The sequence below is a fragment of the Pseudopodoces humilis genome, chromosome 1 (genome assembly GCF_049639895.1).
Source record: "Pseudopodoces humilis isolate 2021_Gansu_Grassland_sample_001 chromosome 1, ASM4963989v1, whole genome shotgun sequence".
Lineage (NCBI taxonomy): Eukaryota > Metazoa > Chordata > Aves > Passeriformes > Paridae > Pseudopodoces > Pseudopodoces humilis.
Genome location: NC_142200.1, coordinates 35,813,817 through 35,832,466, shown reverse-complemented (window position 1 = coordinate 35,832,466; position 18,650 = coordinate 35,813,817). Strand labels below are relative to the sequence as shown.

The window sequence follows — 18,650 nt, the reverse complement described above, 5'->3', positions numbered from 1 at the left end:
ACAAACTCAAACATGAGCTAAACCATGCCTCCAATCTGTCCTGGACAACCACAAAAGGCCTCCTGTGTTTTCTTCATTTCTCTGGCTAGTTTTGGCATGACTAAGAACCAAATGTAAATACCATAATACAAACCAACAACCCAGAGCTCTCTGGGCATTACATCTTGCAAGAGCTTCTGCATAGTACAAAGATGAACTAACCCAGAAAGGGGGCCAGGCTAATCAGCACAAAACAAAAATACAGCTGTTAGAGGTCTTAAATTGTAGCTTCTCTGATGTACTGCCCTGAGATATAACTCTGTGATCCACTCCACGCAATTGGTTTGGTATAACAAACAAACTAGCAAATTCTAATACTTAACTCCAAGAAATGTAACAATATGCAGTTCTTTAATTTAGAAGCCACTTAACTATGCTAAAAATGGTTTTGGTAAAATTCACGTCTACTACTGTCAGGCAACAGATGGAAGAACTGCAAGTGCTCTTGTTCTTAAAATCAGTTATGCCAAGAAAAATGTGATGGCATGACAAAACAGTCCCTGTTTTCAGATCAGTGCCCAAAGAATCTGCCACAGTCAGATTCCAATAGATACAACTGACACACAGAAAAGTAACACTATCATTGTCCATGACATTTGCTCTGGAGAGGAAGTACACACATATTGAAACCTGAAATTGTTGTATTTCCCTTACAAAGGTATTCAGTTCTTCTATCTGAAATCATTAAAAAATAAGTTTTAAATTAAAACCACTCAGTTTATTAGTAATGCTTTCATATAACCCAGTAACTACCATTGACATTTATCAAGTACAACAGAAAAAATATTGCTTCTAAACCAAGAAGCAACTTTGACAATAATGATATCCCTTCACAAAGTAATTTGATTACTCATTTCAGTGTAGCTATAGCTTCATTTTTAAGGAAAAAAAAACAAGCACCCAGGATTGACTTACCTACTTGAACATCATTTGAATAATCTTCAGCTTTAACAGGGTTTTCTGTAAATAAAAAATATAAATATAATTCAAATTGGACTGCTGCCCAAAAATTTACAAAAAGTGTGTTTTTTTTTTCCCCACTTACATTCCATGCAGTGACCTTTAAGACTGCTCTGAAATACTACTTTTTCAGAAGTGGGATGCAAACTTTCTCAGCTGAATCTTTCCAAGAGAAAGATCCATACTTAAGTAGGCCAGTGAGTATATTGTAGGATCACACAGTTTCAAAAATGATACTTCAAACTTCTCCAACTATACTATCCAAAGCACACATCCCAGTTTCACATCCTACTACAACATGGGCTTAGAAAACATCTATATATACCTATTATGTTTCCAGCTGTAACTGTGAAATACTTGACTTCAAAATTCAATTACTTTTATTTCTATATATATGTTTAAATTAACCATGTCACACATCACCTAGTGCTACTACTGCTAATAGACTGAAGTCTGTACACATGCTCGGAAGGAGTCAGGCTCACCAGAAAGAAACTTCACAATAGCTAATAGGAAGAACTGAAGAAGGGAAATACATTCTCTGATTTGGGAAGCCCATAAAGAGCTCAAAGCATAGGGGACATTCCACTTCATTCCTTAACATACCCTCTTTCCTGAGTATGCACTTCTGACTGACTGGTGGAAAACAGATCATGGAAAAGAAATTTTCAGTTCCATCATATAACCAAATGCAGTCATTTTTATCAATCTAAGTTTTTCTGAACTGGGAGCACTCTCAACTTTTAAAACTGAAGACTGCTTTCTAAGACATTAAATATGTCATTAAGAAGCTCAAAAACACAGATATATTTGTCCTTGAAAGAAAACAGCAGCAGAAAAAATCATGAATGTATTTTTATTGCAGCATACAATTCTATTCCATAATATTTATAATTTCCAATTATTAACTTTTTAAAGTAGCAAATGCATGGAAAACACAATATACAAACCTGATTCCTCTGGTTCAATGACCACATCATCTTCTGTTTGCTTACTTTCTACTCCTAGATAGAAAAGAAGTATTGAAAATTATTCACATTACATTCATAATTTTGTTTTTATTTTCAGCAGCCACACAATTGAATTAGTATCAAAAACAAAAAGGAAAACTTAAATTATAAACTAACAAGTTTGGTTAACTGAAGAGTAGGAAAAAGGGTACTAAATGCATTTCACATCCAAAAGTTTAGTTACCAAAAGTAGGACTTCTACTGCACACACCAAAAGGATTTTAGCTACAATTGTTGTTTGAGTGAAACAATGTATGTTATCACTTTTATTCATACAAGAATGCATTTTTCAAATAGAAAACCTAAATAAATATAGCATCAAATCCTACCACATAGTGCTCAGGCTAAACTGCTTAGATCACTTTGCTCTAGCTGACTTAGTCAACATCATGTTTGAGAAAAACTTCTTTAACAAAATTTTTAACTTCTTAGAGCAGATTTTTAAATTACATTTAATACATTACTCATTTAAAATTCTTCAAGAACAATACAGCAAACAAAAATTTACAATGTACCCTTTCTGAGTAGCAATGTGGAATTACCACAGAACTCCAGTTTGAGCAATGGAATAAGCACTTCATAAGAACGTCATGAAGTTCAGCAAGGCCAGGTACAAGGCCCTGCACCAGGGTCAGGGAAACATCCAATAGAAACAAACATTGTGGAAGAAGGGATTGAGAACATCCCTGTGGAGCATGATGTGGATATTGTGGTGGATAAAACACTGGACATGGGCCAAAAGTGTGCACTCCCAGCCCAGAAGGCCAACTGCATCCACGGCTGCATCTAAAGAGAAGCCTCTCATCAGACCCCCCACGGAGTGCTGCATCCAGCCCCAGAGTTTTTAGAACAAGACAGACATGAACCTGTTAGAACAGGTTCAGATGAGGTCCCTGAAGGTGATCAGAGGGCTGGAGCACCTCTCCTAGGAAGGCAGGCTGACAGACTGGGGTTGTTCAGCCTGGACAAAAGAAGACTCCAAGTGAGACCTTATTGCAGCCTTTCAATAAGGGATCTTGTAAAAACTGATAGAGACGTTTTTTACTCATGTCTGTAGCAACAGGACAATGGATTTTAAAATGAAAGAGAGGAGATAGAGATTGGAAAGAAACTTTATGATGAGTGTGGTTAGGCATTGAAACAGGTTGCCCAGAGCAGTAGTGTTCCATCCCTGGAACTGCTTGAAGTCAGGCTAGACAGAGCTTTGAGCACACTAAGAAAAAGATGTCCCTATATATGGCAGGATGATTGAACTAGATGATCTTTAATATCCCTCCTAACCCAAACTGCTCCATGATTCTATTATCTGCTGTGTTTTTCCTTTGTTTTTTAATTACATTAATAAACATAAATGGAAGAAAAAAGGTTTTACAAACTATAAAAGTTCATACGTGACAGGTCTTTAGCAATATCAAAATCTTCATTAATTTCCCCTATAAGTATAAAAGGAAAAAGTGTATAATCAGCTTGCTTTTTTTTTTTAATATCTGTTTTTCAAGTGTATATATATCTGTTCCTGTGGCTTCATTCACCCGCTTTGGAAGGTCCACAACAACTAAAAACATTCAGTTCAGACCAATAATGAAATCAAGCCCTCAAGTGATGGAACTTACACATCATACAAAAGAACACAGCTAGCACATAGACATGTTTACCTGCTATTAATAGACACTTTGAAGATTTCCAGGGGAAAAAAATATATCTTAAATATTATTTCCTGTTCCACTAAATAGTTTTTCTATTAATCAGTTAGTTATTTCAAAATTGTACCTTTTCAACAATTGCTGTTTGGATTATTACACAATAACTGAAATGTTAAAACCACTTCTTAATCTTTCTATATACATTCAAGTACTCCCACTTTCATTTTTTGCAGCATCAACTCCATCTGCTAGACATAGTGAAAAGCAACCTAAAAACATGCATACCTATGAACTTTAAAAGTCCTTTTATTTGGATAAACATGTAATTCATTTGTGAGTCCTACTTTCCTTCTTGAAGCACAAAGAAATTCTACAACTTAAATTATGGATTCTACAGAAAAAATTATTTTGTTTTGTTTACTCTTAATGTAGCACTTTTTAAATTGTGCTCTTGAGATTGTGATAGCAAAGGTGACAAAACACATACTTACAATTAATTTATACTAGAGAACTTCCTGACTTTCTTCTAAACTAAATGATTGGGGCTTTTTTCAGTCAGCTGCCTGAGATGACTTTCTAAAGAGCTGGCATTTCAAGACAAAGCATACAGAACCCAGAGAGAATACTGCAAAGAGTTTGTAATTGCTCCTACTAATTAGACAAATGCACCAGAAAGAAGTCTGCATCAAAGCAGAGCTAGAACTGACAGCCTGTACATTTTAAATGATCTTACACATTGGTTGCAAGGTTATGAACAGAACACACTACTTGAATCAGTGTCTGTGATGAGCTACTGTTGTTCAGCTGTCCATCAAAAGCCTCAGACACTCCACTGTGTCACCTGAGACCTTAAAGATGAACCCTCAAGGGTGGCATACTACAACAAAGTTTCTCAGTTAAAAATCTAACTTCATAACAATACAGACTGTAGTGAACCTTTGTCATAACTGGCAATGTCAGTTGGCAATGACTGAAGGTCACACAGATTATGTACTTCACTATACATAAACAGCAAGATTAAGCTTATTATCTCTATACTAATTTGCCTAAAATATTTTTATGTATATATATATAGAGGTATATACCTGTATCTTGAGCCTCAGTCTGCTTTTCATGTTTTGGTTCTGAAAGGAAAGAAAAATAAGGTTCCTGGGTGGTTGATATGCACGAAGTATTCTAAAGATTTGGTTAAGCATAAAGTTAATTTCTTGAATGACAAAAGCAAAGGCCTTTAAAAATAACTTCCCCTAGTTTGGGAGCCTGAATTTATCTATCTATCTATCTACCTATCTATCTATCTATCTACCTACCTACATATATATATCTATATGAATCCTTTCTGGAGCTTATAGTAGAAATTCTATATTAAAAAAACCCAACAAACCATATGTGTATATATTGCTGAAATTTCAAGACTTTCTACCACACAGATGAAATGTTGAAAACAATGACAACAAATCTTTCCTTCTGTACAGTTGTTATAATTCTCCTACTTTCTTAATCTTTGCACAGTCAGTCTAATTTTTGCAATTTGAAAGAAATAGGTCAAGAATATTAATTATTTCATTTTAGAAAATGTCCGAAAATAGACAAAATGCTATCCATTGTCTGAATTTTCAATATGCCCTTACTGTGAACTTCAGACTAAAAAAGTTCAAAGTTCATTCAGTGTTTTGGATAATTTCATTATCTAACAGGTACTAATTCTCATCTGAAAAAGATTATTTACATAACATTAAAAAACAAAATCAAAACCAACCACCTTCATATTATTGTTGCATCATTTAAGATATTGTTGCATCTTACATACGAATGGTTGTGTGGCTCTTCCCACACTCCTATGAAAAAGAATTCTTATAGAATATCCTTAAAAAAACATCCAGAACTCTTTATTTCTAATTAAAATCTCAAACTGGCTTTCTTTCTCTCCTTTCATGGCTACAAACTCTAGGAAACTCTTCATAAAACTGGAAGTTATGGAATACAAGAACTCAGTTATTTTACAAGTTCTGTGATCAATCATTTACACACTCCACTGTGGGCACTTACTTCCACTGAAGAATTTTTAGCACTAGCAATAACCTCAGTGATGTGATTACAGCAATCCTATTAGAGCAGTTCCTAATCTTAATTAAGAGCCAAGCCTCACAAAGCAAGAGTCACAAAAGAAATTGGACTGCTCTGGCCAGCAATCATCTTGAACTGTCTTTAGATTTCAGAACTCTAGAAAGCACCAGGATTGGAGAAAAGATTTCACCAGAAGGTATTGCCAGAAGAGCAGAAACACATGATAGAAATGGGGAAGATGAATTAACACAAACCCTTCTGTTGATTTCACAGACAATTGCACATAAAGGCTTTAATGTGAATCTTCTTGTAGTTTTGGAGCCCATGTCAAAACCACAGGCTTTACATTCATGAGAAAAGATTTCAGATCTCCACAATGATTTCCAACCATTTTTTAGGCATTAGAAAAACAAAGCCAAAATTGCTCTTCTCCAAAAACAAAGTACATCTGTTTCAGTTTCAATCCAACCAAAATCATGTCAAAAGGCACAAGAAAGATGGGCCTAGAAACAAAAAGAATGAAAACCAGGTACAACTGCTAAAATGGTGTTTAGCACATGAACATGCCCTGAAACTCCATGGACTGAACTCAGACTGAACTGAGAAGATAAAAATGGTGTGTGACAGAAAGGTAGCCTCTGGTCTTCTTCTTCTACACTGCTCCAAGCTGGAGCTCTGAAACGAAGCTCCTCTAAAAAATACAAAGGATGCATTGTGCTTTCTCTCGCAACCAGAATGCCTTCAAGGTGGAACTTGAAAGAAAGGTAAAATTATGTTGTGAAAAGGCACATTTTATCAAGACGAAAGCAGTTTTCCATGGATTACGTTGAACTGTGGGAATAATTTACTACAGAAAGAAGCCTTGCAATTTAATAGACAAGAATAATAATTTTTTTGACAGTCACATGCTACCTTAGAATTTCCTTTTGAGAAAAAGAATTGAACTTCCTATTCTCCTTATCATACTAATCAGGGGACTGGTAAGAATAAAGAAAGAGTATGGTGATTTATCTGATATTATTTAAAACTCTCATTGCAGTACAGAAAGGCAACTGCACATGAAACCACTGCTTCCTGAAGTAAGTGAATGAGTCACAGAATACAGTGATTCACTGTTATTGTGCTGGGGTGCCAGAAGAGACTGCAGAATATGAAATGCTTTTGGAACTGATTTTAAAAAAAGCTGATGCAATTTACTTTGTAACCTCCCTAATCAACTTAGTAAAAAAGCAGATGTAGATGTCTCTTCACAACGGCATAGAAGCATTTTCTGTTCATGTTACCACTACATATGAAAGAGTATGAAAAGTAAAGATTAGAAGTTGCACTTCTTCACATCAAGGTATGAGAAGCAAGAGAAGTGATTCTTGATTAGGAACTGATCATAAAATAACTATCTCCTTGAAAGGCAAGTAAAAAATAAGCCCTGGGAAAAAAACAGTCTCTTGCTTTTCTATCCTATTACTGCTGAGACATTTTGTCGAGGGCACCACAACTGAGGCAAATAAATATTTTCTGCAGACTGAGAAAGACACAGGCTAAGGGCTAAGTACACCTTTGGGCCACTGAGAGTCTTTCAAAGGAATTTTGACTTCTATCCCGAAGAAGGATGTTTGAATTTACCTGCTGATAACAAAGAATGAATCTCAAGTTTTCTGTTGCAAATATTTTGCAACCATTTTCTTTACCTTAACAGGATTAATAAACCCCATCCTTTGCTCAGGTGACATAAACATGAGAAATAAACAAGAGTGCCTTAAAGATATGTTTAACCATTCTGAAGTGTGGTAGTCTCCAGAAGGATATCACAGCAGGAATGACAACAACACACCTTTGCTTCAAGACTACCATTCTTCTCATTTACTTTTTGATTTGGTCTTAGCAATCATTAGCAAATCATCAACCAAATCAAACTGAAACAGGGCAATTCCCAAAGAACTGGTAGTGGCAGACAACATGAAAAGGTGATACTGAGCTAAACAGATGCAATAAACCACATCTGACCTGGCCAGGGTTTCACAAGGAAAAAGGCCTGGCAAAGCTTTCAATGTTCCTATTCCACATATGCACAAAGTGTGGCAAAGAGGATCAGTGTGGGAACATAATGAGTACGCATACTCTACACAGGGATCAGTGTTAAAAGATTGATTGATTGACTGATTAAAAACACAGGGAGTTTGAACAGGCAACAACCCAAAACCTTAGCTGAGAACTTGCAAAGTAATATGGCAGCATAGGAAATTTTAAAACAAAGTAATTCCTCTTGTATATTAACAAAAGATTTCAATACTCTAATTTCACTAAATATAGCAGTTGTCATACCTTGGTCTTCACTATAATCTTCATGCACTCTATCCTCTGTTTAAAGAAAAAGAAAATGACCAGGAAAATTAATGGAATTTTAAGACAATAAAGACAAACAAATAATACAATACAGTGTCAAGTTTATTCAGATTAAAAAAAAATGTGGAACTATAGTAATTCATACTGTAATAAAATTAATAAGAGTGCAAAGGTGAAGATTTCTAAAAGATCCTGTGAGAAGAACAGACTGATCTTCTGGCATCAAAAGATAGACTTAATAAAGAAAGCAATGTCAGCAGGCTTTCTTATGCAGTTCATAAATATTCATAAATATTTTGATTCTGAGCTATTTATAAATCATCTCTATATACAGCTAAGTTCTACATTGTAATTTTAGCATCTACTTGTTATGGCTTACTTCCTTTTAAAAAAACTTAGAAATACTACTTTCTTCTTGATATCACACTAACTGCAACATCTCTAGCATATTTAAGTTCTTTTTTATCCACAGAAACACTTCCATACAATTTAAAATATCAATATCTATTCTGGAAATTCAACCCTCAAAGTATTATTCTGCCCATTTGGCTGACATTACAGAGAACTAGCACTCATGTAGGTTTTCGCATGATTTCCTTAGGAAGTTATTATGTCTACATTTTCAATTTACATTCTGAAAAAATACTACCTAGGAGCTCTAAAGTCTTGGATGCTGTGTGTTGTTGCGGTTTATTTGTTTGGGGGTGTTTTTTTGTGTATTTGACTTGTCTTGGTTGGTGCTAAAATTTAATGAATCTTCAACAAAAAGAAAGAAGGCTTTGGCTTGTACCTGCGTAATGTTCCACAGCATCTTCTGGCATTACCTCAGAGTCACCTTAAATAGAAATATTTAATATTTTATATTCCAATTGAATTTTCATGCAACAGCTAAATAACATAAGAGAGCTTAAAAAGGTCACATATTTAGCTCAAAAATGAAAGAATTAATTATACTGACTTAATACTACAATACTGTATTTGAAAGTGACAGCTAAATTATAAACCACATCCAGGAACTACACCATAACACACAGAGTACAACAAATTTACACATACTTGTAACTAGGCTTAAAGTTAAGAAGATAAATAGGTGTTAAATAATCAATCCATTGATTAGACTGGAAAACTCCTGATAGAGCAAAATATTTATGTATTTTTAGATTGCATTCATGGAGTGTTATGGTCACAAAAGTAATGGTAACATAGTGGCCTAAAAATTGGGCCTACTTGAAACTACCTAAAAACTGTTTGAAAATAAAACTGTGAAGAAACAGTCAATATGACATCATTTTGTAGCACATTTGGAAAAGTACGATTATATTATCATTTGAAGTAATGACGATTTACGAACCTGGAGTGTCTGGATCACTTATTCTCTCTTCCAAATCTGGAACATAATCATCTAAGGCTGTAAATTAAGCATGAACAAATAAATATCTTGAAATAAAAAATATAAAATATGTTTATTTAACTTGTATCCATGATGAGTCTGTCAATGGCTAAATGTATCTCCTTAGCCATAAACCGGAAAACAAAAACTTTATCAACTGACACTTGCAACTTGACACATGGCAATCTAATGGAAGGTGTTAGGCCGCTCCCTCTTCCAGCCTTCTGCTATACTCTGTAGGAAAACTAGAGCAATGAGAGCCATTCATCTCCATCAATATTTTCAAATATTTGTTCTAATATGAATAAAAAATGCAAACGTCATCTATCTTCAAAATTGATACTAATGTGCAGGAGGCTCACTTGGTGATGGATCTATAGAAGACAAGATATGAAACAGAAACTGACCTTGCAAAATATGTACTTTACTTCTGGCATGTCAGATTTAGAGCAATTTGCTTCCTTTCATTACCTAGCTAAATTTGGGGATTATTTTCCTCTATAACTACAATTCTTTTCAATGTTGTCAATATACTCACTATGACACATCTGAGAAAATGCTGTACTGAAGAGAATTTATCCTTTTACTTTGGAATTATACTAGATTGGATTCTAAACCAGTAATCCCACACACAGTTGAAAATAAACAGTTTTAGCAGTATCAAACAAATAAAACCATTTTTCTGTCACATCTGTGACACCAAATACAACTGCAAAGTCTAGAGCTAACACTGAGTCAAACATAAGAAGCCTAGTACAAACAGAAGTCTAAGGTAAATGCAAGAGACTGTCCATACTGTAAAGAAACGTTGTTAAAATCCTGAAGAAAATGGTTATCAGACGGTAGGGAACCTGCAATATCCACTTAATGCTTCTTCATAATGGGAAAGATGAACTAATGCCATTGTACATGATATCAAGCCTAACATGAAGATGACTATAAAGTAACCAGATTAGTCCAAGCCAAATTTCAAAAAGATTTCAAGATGAATTAAGATATGCAGAAAGACAGAATAAGGATAGTTCAGAATTACATCCTTAGTGTTGACTCACTCTCTGGTAGCAGAGCCAGCCGCAAAGAAACAAACAGTCCTGAAGGAAAGGTACAAAAAACCGGATGTTCCTAATGCCAAGAAAAATATAGTCTAGAAGAACCTTAGTATTATAGACTGTACGAAGACAATGTAAGCAATAAATCTCATTCTCACTTTTTTAGACTGTACACAGATCACTTGCCTACCCAGTCCCCAATCATACACAACAGCCAGAAACACATAGTAAATAAAAAGTTTTTGCACCAACAAAAGAAAATTGTCCATACCTGTCACCTATTATTTGTAATAAAGATTTTCAATAGCAAGTATGATACAGTCATCCCAAAGTAAAATTCTCCAAGACAATAACAACTAGTTATTGAGAGAAAAGAAAACCCAAATTCAAAATTATATATTTCTAAACCAGACTAACATTTTCCATTTTTCTTTTCATATAATTTCTTATATTGAGGCAGAAAACCATTATTACCGAGTATGTAAAAACAAAAAGATACCTGGAATTTCATATGATTCAGACTCCACTGCTCCAACATCATCCACCATAGAATCAGCATCTGAGAAACAAATACATTTGCATAAATTTTAACATTTTTAAATCAACAAACAATACCACAAACCCTCTAACAGATATTATGTAAGAACAGTAATATTTCTAAGTTGAAATTCTAAGCAAATTTCTCCTAATGGCAGCAAGATATGTATATATAGACTGAAAAAAAAGTTACTATTTTATTTATATACAATATTGACAATGTGTATATAAGAATAAACTATATACATTTCCACAAAGAAAGAGAACTCTCCACAGAAATTTCTGAATAAATTGGAGGAAACAAGAATGTATTCATTTTGCCTTCTTAATTGCAAAAATTTAAAGTAAATGGAATTTGAATTTCTCCTCTTGTCTCCTACTTTGACTTGTGCTGTGGATGAGTAAGACACAGAGATGAGAAGGTATAATAGAACCAGACTGAAGAGTTACTTTGGTTGTGAAGAAGGAATCTCAGCGCACTTCCAGCAACCAAAACTTTTAGATTACATCAATTACGTGTATCTTATCAAAAGGTATCAAGAGGTATTAAAAGTAAAATTTTCAGCAGTACAAATAAAAAGCATTCAGAAAAATTTCTCCCTAGCTGGATTTAGATCATACGACTGTGCTTTAATATTTTGACTACAATTTTCATCATCCAGTCAATGACCCAAGGTGACAAGATATAAGCATCTTCTTTATATGATGTCTGCATCTCTGCAGGACTTAAATATAGTTAATGCTCTTAGGGAGCTATATTTGAATGAAAGAAGAATGAGAATAAAGTATAGAAAAAACTGTGATAATAAACTTTAAAATTTAGTTTAATAAATCAAAAGGTTCAGAAGCATACTCCATACAGGTTTTACTGATGGGGAATGAACAGATTGAGAGCAGCCACACCAAGAAGTACTTGGGGGTGCTGGTAGATGAAAGACTGGACATGGAACAGCTCTCCAGAGGTGTGAGAAAAGGCTGAGAACTGGGGTTCAGCCCAGAATAAAAAATGCTCTGGGGTGACCTAATTGCAGCCTTTCCGTACCTTAAGGGGACAAAGAAGCTGAAAAAGGACTTTTTACAAGGGCATGTAGTGATAAGAAATGGGTTTTGGCTTTAAGCCAAAAGGGCGCAGGTTTAGATTGGATATAAAGTAAAAATTCTTTACTAGGAGGGTGATGAAGCACTGGATCATGTTGCCCAGAGAAGCTGTGAATGCCTCATCCCTGGAAGTGTTCAAGGCCAGGTTAGATGGGAGTTTGAATAATTCGGTCCTTCATGGCAGAAGGGCTAGAACTAGGTGATCCTTAAAGCCCCTTTCAACCAAAACCACTCTGTATGATTATATTCATGCCTCTATTGGGGAGAGACATGCATATTTGGAACAGGTTAATTTTGTTAAGCCCCTAGAGTAGTAATTAATAATATATAGTTATCTGAGTTTCAAAACAAATAGCATTAAAATATCCCATTTTGGCTTAAAATATATTTATTTGCTAAATAAAGCTGTTGTTCACACTTGCTAAGGCTCTACTTTAAGTAGTAATCACAAGTCCAGGTTTTAATGAGACATTTTCATTTGTCTGGGTTAGGTTTTCTTTTGTAAATTTATTTTTAACTGTATTTAGTTATTCAGATACCTTTCTGAATTGAGTCTGGTGTCTCATATGCTTCTGGAATTTCATTCTCAAGTTCTCTGAGCATGTCATCTGTTGCAGGAACTTCTAAAGTTTCATCACGTATTTCTTCCTTTACTTGCCACTGGTCATTTACACTTTCATCTACATCTTCATGTCTCTCTCCTAATCAATAATGCAGATTGTTAGTGAATAAATTTTCTTTGGTATATTCTATTACCTGCAAATATTCAACCCTCAGTACAGCCCCTTTGTGTTTTCCAGCTAGTCTCCAAAGGGAATGGAGAGTGACAGAAAACTTATCTGCACAGTCCATTATTACAGACCCAACTTGCCAGGACCTTCTTTGCTCACAGTACAGGCCAACTCTGCTCTGTCCACTCTTGCCTTCTACACAGTGTTTTGAGGAAGCTTTTGTTAAAGGACTGATTTGAGCTATAACTGCCAAACAAGTCTGGATAAGAAGACACAGTTTTAGGATTTGGTGACTGAACTTTCTGAATTTTCTTGAAAATGACAAATGAGTTGATGAATGTTTTGTGCAGGCAAAAGTACTTTAAGTGCATACCAAAATCAGACTCTGAGATTCATTTAACTTATGGCAGTATTTATAAACTCTTCAGTGATTTCTAAATATTAATGCATTACCAGGTTGGGAATGGAGAGCTTCATGAAGAACAGATTGAATTTCCTCTTCCACTTCTACGTCAGCAATCTTGCGCTCTAAAAGGATTATAAATTGCAGTGAAGGTAAGTGAAAAAGGCAAAATCTAAACATTAACTCAAGGCTTGCAGCTTTTAGTAGGCTCCATAATGTTCTTAATCCCTTTCACAAAGCTCCCTAGAGACTGACCTGGTGAACCTCTGCAATTCATGCAATTAGAAAAACAATTTTGTCTTGCTTACTCTCTAATATAGAAAGTATTGCAACAATCACATCAGATTTGTCCATCTGAAGATGAATTGGAAGAATTTATCCACACCTCATTTTTTGCATATATATTTTTTCTAGGGATAGTAACAGCTTCAGGTAACTATTCAAACCATGAACTCCCTTCTAAGGAATTAATTTACTAACACTTTCATCCATTCTCTTCCTACAATTTAAGCTGCAGCACTAGCAAGTCATATTTGACAACAAAACGTGACTTGCAGAAGTAGGGTTCTGTCGACTTCATAAACAGGGAAAAATAGATATTAACATTACAATATCAAGGTCTTGCTCCACTAGGAATTGCCAGGAGAAATCACAAATGGGTTTAATGAACAAGTGATTGCCATCTAACACACCAGCCCAGGACATAATAGGAATTTGTATGAAGTGTTATCTTCATATAAATGCCCTGAAATTAACATTGAGGAAATCCTACAATGACACATCTAACAAAAAAACCCTCTAAACCAGGTAAGAGCTGCATTTTCAAATACGGATTCAAAATGGTACCAGTTATGAAAAATGGTCCCACAAAAACCACACACACACACAAAACCCACCCAACCAGGAAATATATTGATATATTTTATGAATGATATCTAAGAAAAGTAATGCAAGTCATTTAAAACAAAATCTATATTCCATAGATTCCATATGCTCTGTATTTGTATGTTTATGTATTAGGTTCACATAAACATCACACAGGATAAGCCTCTTCAATAAACAAGAGAAAACACTCTCTGAATAACACTAATGCAAATCACATATGTGAAATGTGACACATAAAACATTTTTTCTTGAATCCCTCTTAATTCTAATACATCCTACTAATAGTATAGGACTTTAAAAATGTTTAAGTTATTTTTTTAACAGTAGGAGCTCTATTGTATTTATTATATACTAGTAGTTTTAGTGGAAAAGTGAGTTCTTTATTATCTTATTAAGCTGGTTGTTGAGAGGGTTTTGTTCATTTTTTAAAGTGAAGAATCTGCTGTTATTCTGGTTGGAAATACAGCTGGAAATCAATCTAAACAACAACAATACATCATCAGAAAGTTATTCTGATGTGATAGAGCCACAATGGTAACCACGAAATTTTTCACTTTTCATGGTCAGTGAAGTTATACAAAGTTATAAACAGTGATTCCTGCTTAATAAACTTCAGTAGATAAGCAACACAAAATCTATGAGTGAGTTTGCATGTTAATGACACAGAATTATAATTCAAGTGAAGCATCATGTCTTGTGTTTCACCTACAATTCACGAAAGGTCTTACCTGATTCGACATTTTCGGCAGGCTGGACAGACTCCTCAGATTCTGGTGATGTTGGCTGTGCTGGGACAGATCTTTCTTTAAGGCCTGCATTTTTCAGTTATAAAGTTAACTTTATGCCCTTTTTGAACTGATTCACTTATAAAACAAGAAAGTTCTTTTAATTAAATTAACTGATGTTACACTCTCCAAAAATGCATTTGAACATTCACAATTACAGGGCTGTCATAATATACAGTGATATTTATAAAAACTAAAGTGTACTCAGGTAGTAAACAAAGATGTTTGGAAGACAAACATACAATGAGGAGGTAAAAAGGGACAGAAATTTAAGCACTTGCCTTTATTTCAAAGTAACTGAACAAATGACTATGGTATTCTCAACATCTATTCAGCATCCAGTAAAAAAATAGGCAGCAATTTTTTCTCTCTGTTTTCAATTTGGGTAAAAAGGGTTTCACATGATCAGTTATATGGGTTCTATGAAGAACTCATTTGAACTTTATGAAAAGGTACACAGAATAAGAAAAGTTATTTTAAATTCATGTGTTACATCTTAGAAGACCTGATTAAGATTAGTTTGTTTTGACAACTAAATGACTATAGAAAAAGCATGAGTGATGGAATTTTACTACTAAGATCCTGACTATCTATATCACAGTATCCTTCTAGATCAAAACACAATGAAAAGAAAGCAATCAATAAATGTAATTACCATCATCATGGCAGGAGATATACATTCAACTGTGACAGACCATGTCACATCTTAAGGCACAATATGCTCAAGAATATGTTGGTATTAGGCTAATTTTCCTCTCAACTCTCCTTTAGGAGAGTTCAAGCAAGACTTATACAAAAGATTCAGACTGGATATAAGAAAAACTCACACAAAACCCACAACCCTCCACCCCTACGAGGGCAGTGAAATTGGTGGAAAAGACTGCACAGAGCGGCTGAGCATTCCTATCCTAGGAGGTTTGAAAGACCACACTGAAAAATGGCCAGAGCAACCTGGTCATTCCTCTGAAATGACCCTGTTTTGAGTAGGATGTTGAAATAAGGATCTCCCAAAGTCCCTTCTAAATGGCATTTGCCTATAATCCTACATCCAAGGTCAATTAAGGTAAGACTCTCTTCACAACACACGCCACTGCCCAAAGCAAAATAGTTCTTCAACAGCTGTATACATGGAAATCAATAGAAAAGATAGTATGTAAGAAAGCAGTGGCTAAACTAAAATGAACACTCCTGTAGTACTAGCAATCTTGAAAAGCAACTCTTAAGTAGATAAAAATTATATTTCAAGTAAGTATAACTAAAACAAAATAATTACTACATTTCTATTAGAGTCAAACATATCTCAATGCAAATTGGACTAGTATGTCTCAAACCAAATTTGTGTAGACTAGAGAGATATTTTATGTATTGTGAGAAAAACATGTATTTATTTCAAGTAATGCTTACAGGATAACAGAATTAAATCAATTTTTTTATATTATTTAAATTTAAATTATTTGAACATAGGTAGTTAGGCTGTATCCAAAAGTAGTATAACTAAGAGTCCACCACTTTGGAGTCAAAACAAGAAGCTAGAAGAAAAATGCCAAATTTACACATAGTTTTTGGCCAGTTTTCTTCTGTCATTAAAAAACCACCCATCCAGAATATCAAAAGATATTATTAAGAAATTAATTTTTTCCTGTAGGAATATTAATGGCTACAAGAGTAAGAAATTACTTCCTTCTACAATCATCTTAGGATGGAGACAAAGCCAGTAAGTCACATTAACCACTCTCACACTTCAGAATCCATCAGCATGGAAACAGCCACCTTGCTTTCACAAACAGTTCAGTTACTTTACACAACACTGCTTTAAATCAGTCTTAGAGTCCTCAATAACCCACATGTTCACTTCCAGATAACCACATACTCTGTGTCATGAACAACAAATGAATTCAAAGCATTTCAAAAGACAGCCAATATTCCACACCCAACGAATGCTATGGGTATTTAACAGTAAAGAAGGAACCAACAAGAATGCATCTTTGTTTCACTTGCACATTTCTCAACCTCACCTTCAAGCTTTTTATACACATCTATCATGTTTAACACTGATTTCTATTCAATCTTGTCAAGTATGTAATATACTAAATCATTTACTTCTTGTAAGATACTATTTTCTCTATTCTCTTTATTAAAATTGTATTTAGCTTTTACTAGTCCGGCACAGTTTTTGAGCTTATGTGGTAACTTGTTGCATTAAGTTTAATGACAATAATATTTCACAGAGATATACAACAACACAACAGATCTCTGGGACAAAAATACTTTATTTTGTGGCTTTCTGCATAGCCTGGAGTGCTGCTCAAATAGAATTTTCTTTGGAAAGGAAAAAAATAAAACAACCCAACCTTTCCAGAACCCCATAAACTTTGGGTCATAGATACAACTCATTTCAAATTTCACTCCCACACAGTTACAAGTTCTGTCACATTATGGCAGAAAATAAAAAGTGATGTGCACTATACCATTCATTGCGCCACCATCCTTGAGAGGTGTGATTTGAATGCTTCTCTGGTAAAATATGCATTTTAACACTTACCAGAGCAAAGTTGAATAAATATATCTATCACCACCAAAACCTAACAGAGAATGTTCATTATGGAAGTGCATTTATTAGATCGTCATTCTTTTGTATTTTTTGCTAGGCACTATAACACTCACAATGCATGTCTCTTCCTCTTCATGAATTTATAAATATTTAGAAAATACCTCAGAATAGATCATCTCTGGTAATGATCACAACCAGAATCTTAGGATACTGTACTGTTTTCTACAGCATTAATCTGAAATATTTTTCATAACTATTTGAATATTTAACTTTCTCTAGAAAAAAAACCAAATCATCTTTAACCTTATTATCACATAACTCTAGGGATCAAAGCATGATGCAGACATATGTATGGAACAGCTGAGGTAAGTGTATTGTCAACTGTCATACACAAAATTTTAGCAAAACCACAAGCAGAAATAACCTTCAGGATTTCAATCTTAAATTACCATCCACATGCATATATATATATATATACACTCATTCTGAATTTCACTCCTTAGTATTGCTTTCTTGAAACTAATGCTGCACTTTATCAAGAATCAATCTTAAACTTCCATCACAATTTTTTTTTTCTGAATCTTGTGTAATTATATTGTGCAATTCCATGCCATACACTTGCTTTCAAATTCACTTGGAAAATATTCATTTCTAAAACTTGAAAGCAACCATAGATTCAATAATATTCTCAAATCTCTCTATTATCTCTGCAGAAATGTTTTGCAACTTTGCTTATTCTAATGAGACTGCTGGATAAATCCTTCCTTGATGCTAAAAATACAGAAGCTGTAAGAACAAGCTAACACAAGATTTTGCTTATAGAAACATCAAGCACTTGAAAGTGTTGAAGATAATAGCTGCAAAACTATCTAAGCTGTTCTCTAAACAAGTTCAACCAGAATAGAGTAGTACTAGCATATCACATCTTAAATGTAATTGCAATACAAGAATACTTATCATTGATGAAATAGGTGGCCTAATTTTCAGCAGTATTCATTACCAAAAGGTTGGCAAACTTGGAAAAAAATCAGGACACGGTTAAAAAAAGTGATAATGAATCAAGCTTTCCAATACAAATATAGAGAAATAAAATAATTAAATAAATAGGGAACGGAAGAAAACCAGAAACATATTGTCATGAGATCAAAAGACAAAATTG

At 34.2% G+C, this 18,650-nt stretch overlaps 1 protein-coding gene across 6 annotated transcripts in view; it reads right to left on the bottom strand.

Annotated features, from left to right (window-relative positions):
- Positions 1 to 18,650, bottom strand: part of ASPH (aspartate beta-hydroxylase) — a 112,933-nt gene that overhangs the window by 59,292 nt on the left and 34,991 nt on the right. For 4 of the 6 annotated variants that reach the window (XM_088053047.1, XM_014255120.2, XM_014255131.2 and 1 more), the window contains 10 exons: positions 14,884 to 14,967; positions 13,321 to 13,395; positions 12,676 to 12,837; positions 11,001 to 11,060; positions 9,414 to 9,470; positions 8,853 to 8,897; positions 8,042 to 8,077; positions 4,738 to 4,776; positions 1,950 to 2,003; positions 955 to 999 (listed from right to left, as the gene is read on the bottom strand). In XM_088053047.1, coding sequence (XP_087909173.1) covers positions 955 to 999; positions 1,950 to 2,003; positions 4,738 to 4,776; positions 8,042 to 8,077; positions 8,853 to 8,897; positions 9,414 to 9,470; positions 11,001 to 11,060; positions 12,676 to 12,837; positions 13,321 to 13,395; positions 14,884 to 14,967 — 657 coding nt within the window. The remainder of the gene's footprint in view (positions 1 to 954; positions 1,000 to 1,949; positions 2,004 to 4,737; positions 4,777 to 8,041; positions 8,078 to 8,852; positions 8,898 to 9,413; positions 9,471 to 11,000; positions 11,061 to 12,675; positions 12,838 to 13,320; positions 13,396 to 14,883; positions 14,968 to 18,650) is intronic. The other 2 variants (XM_014255134.2, XM_014255124.2) reach the window with 2 other exon arrangements.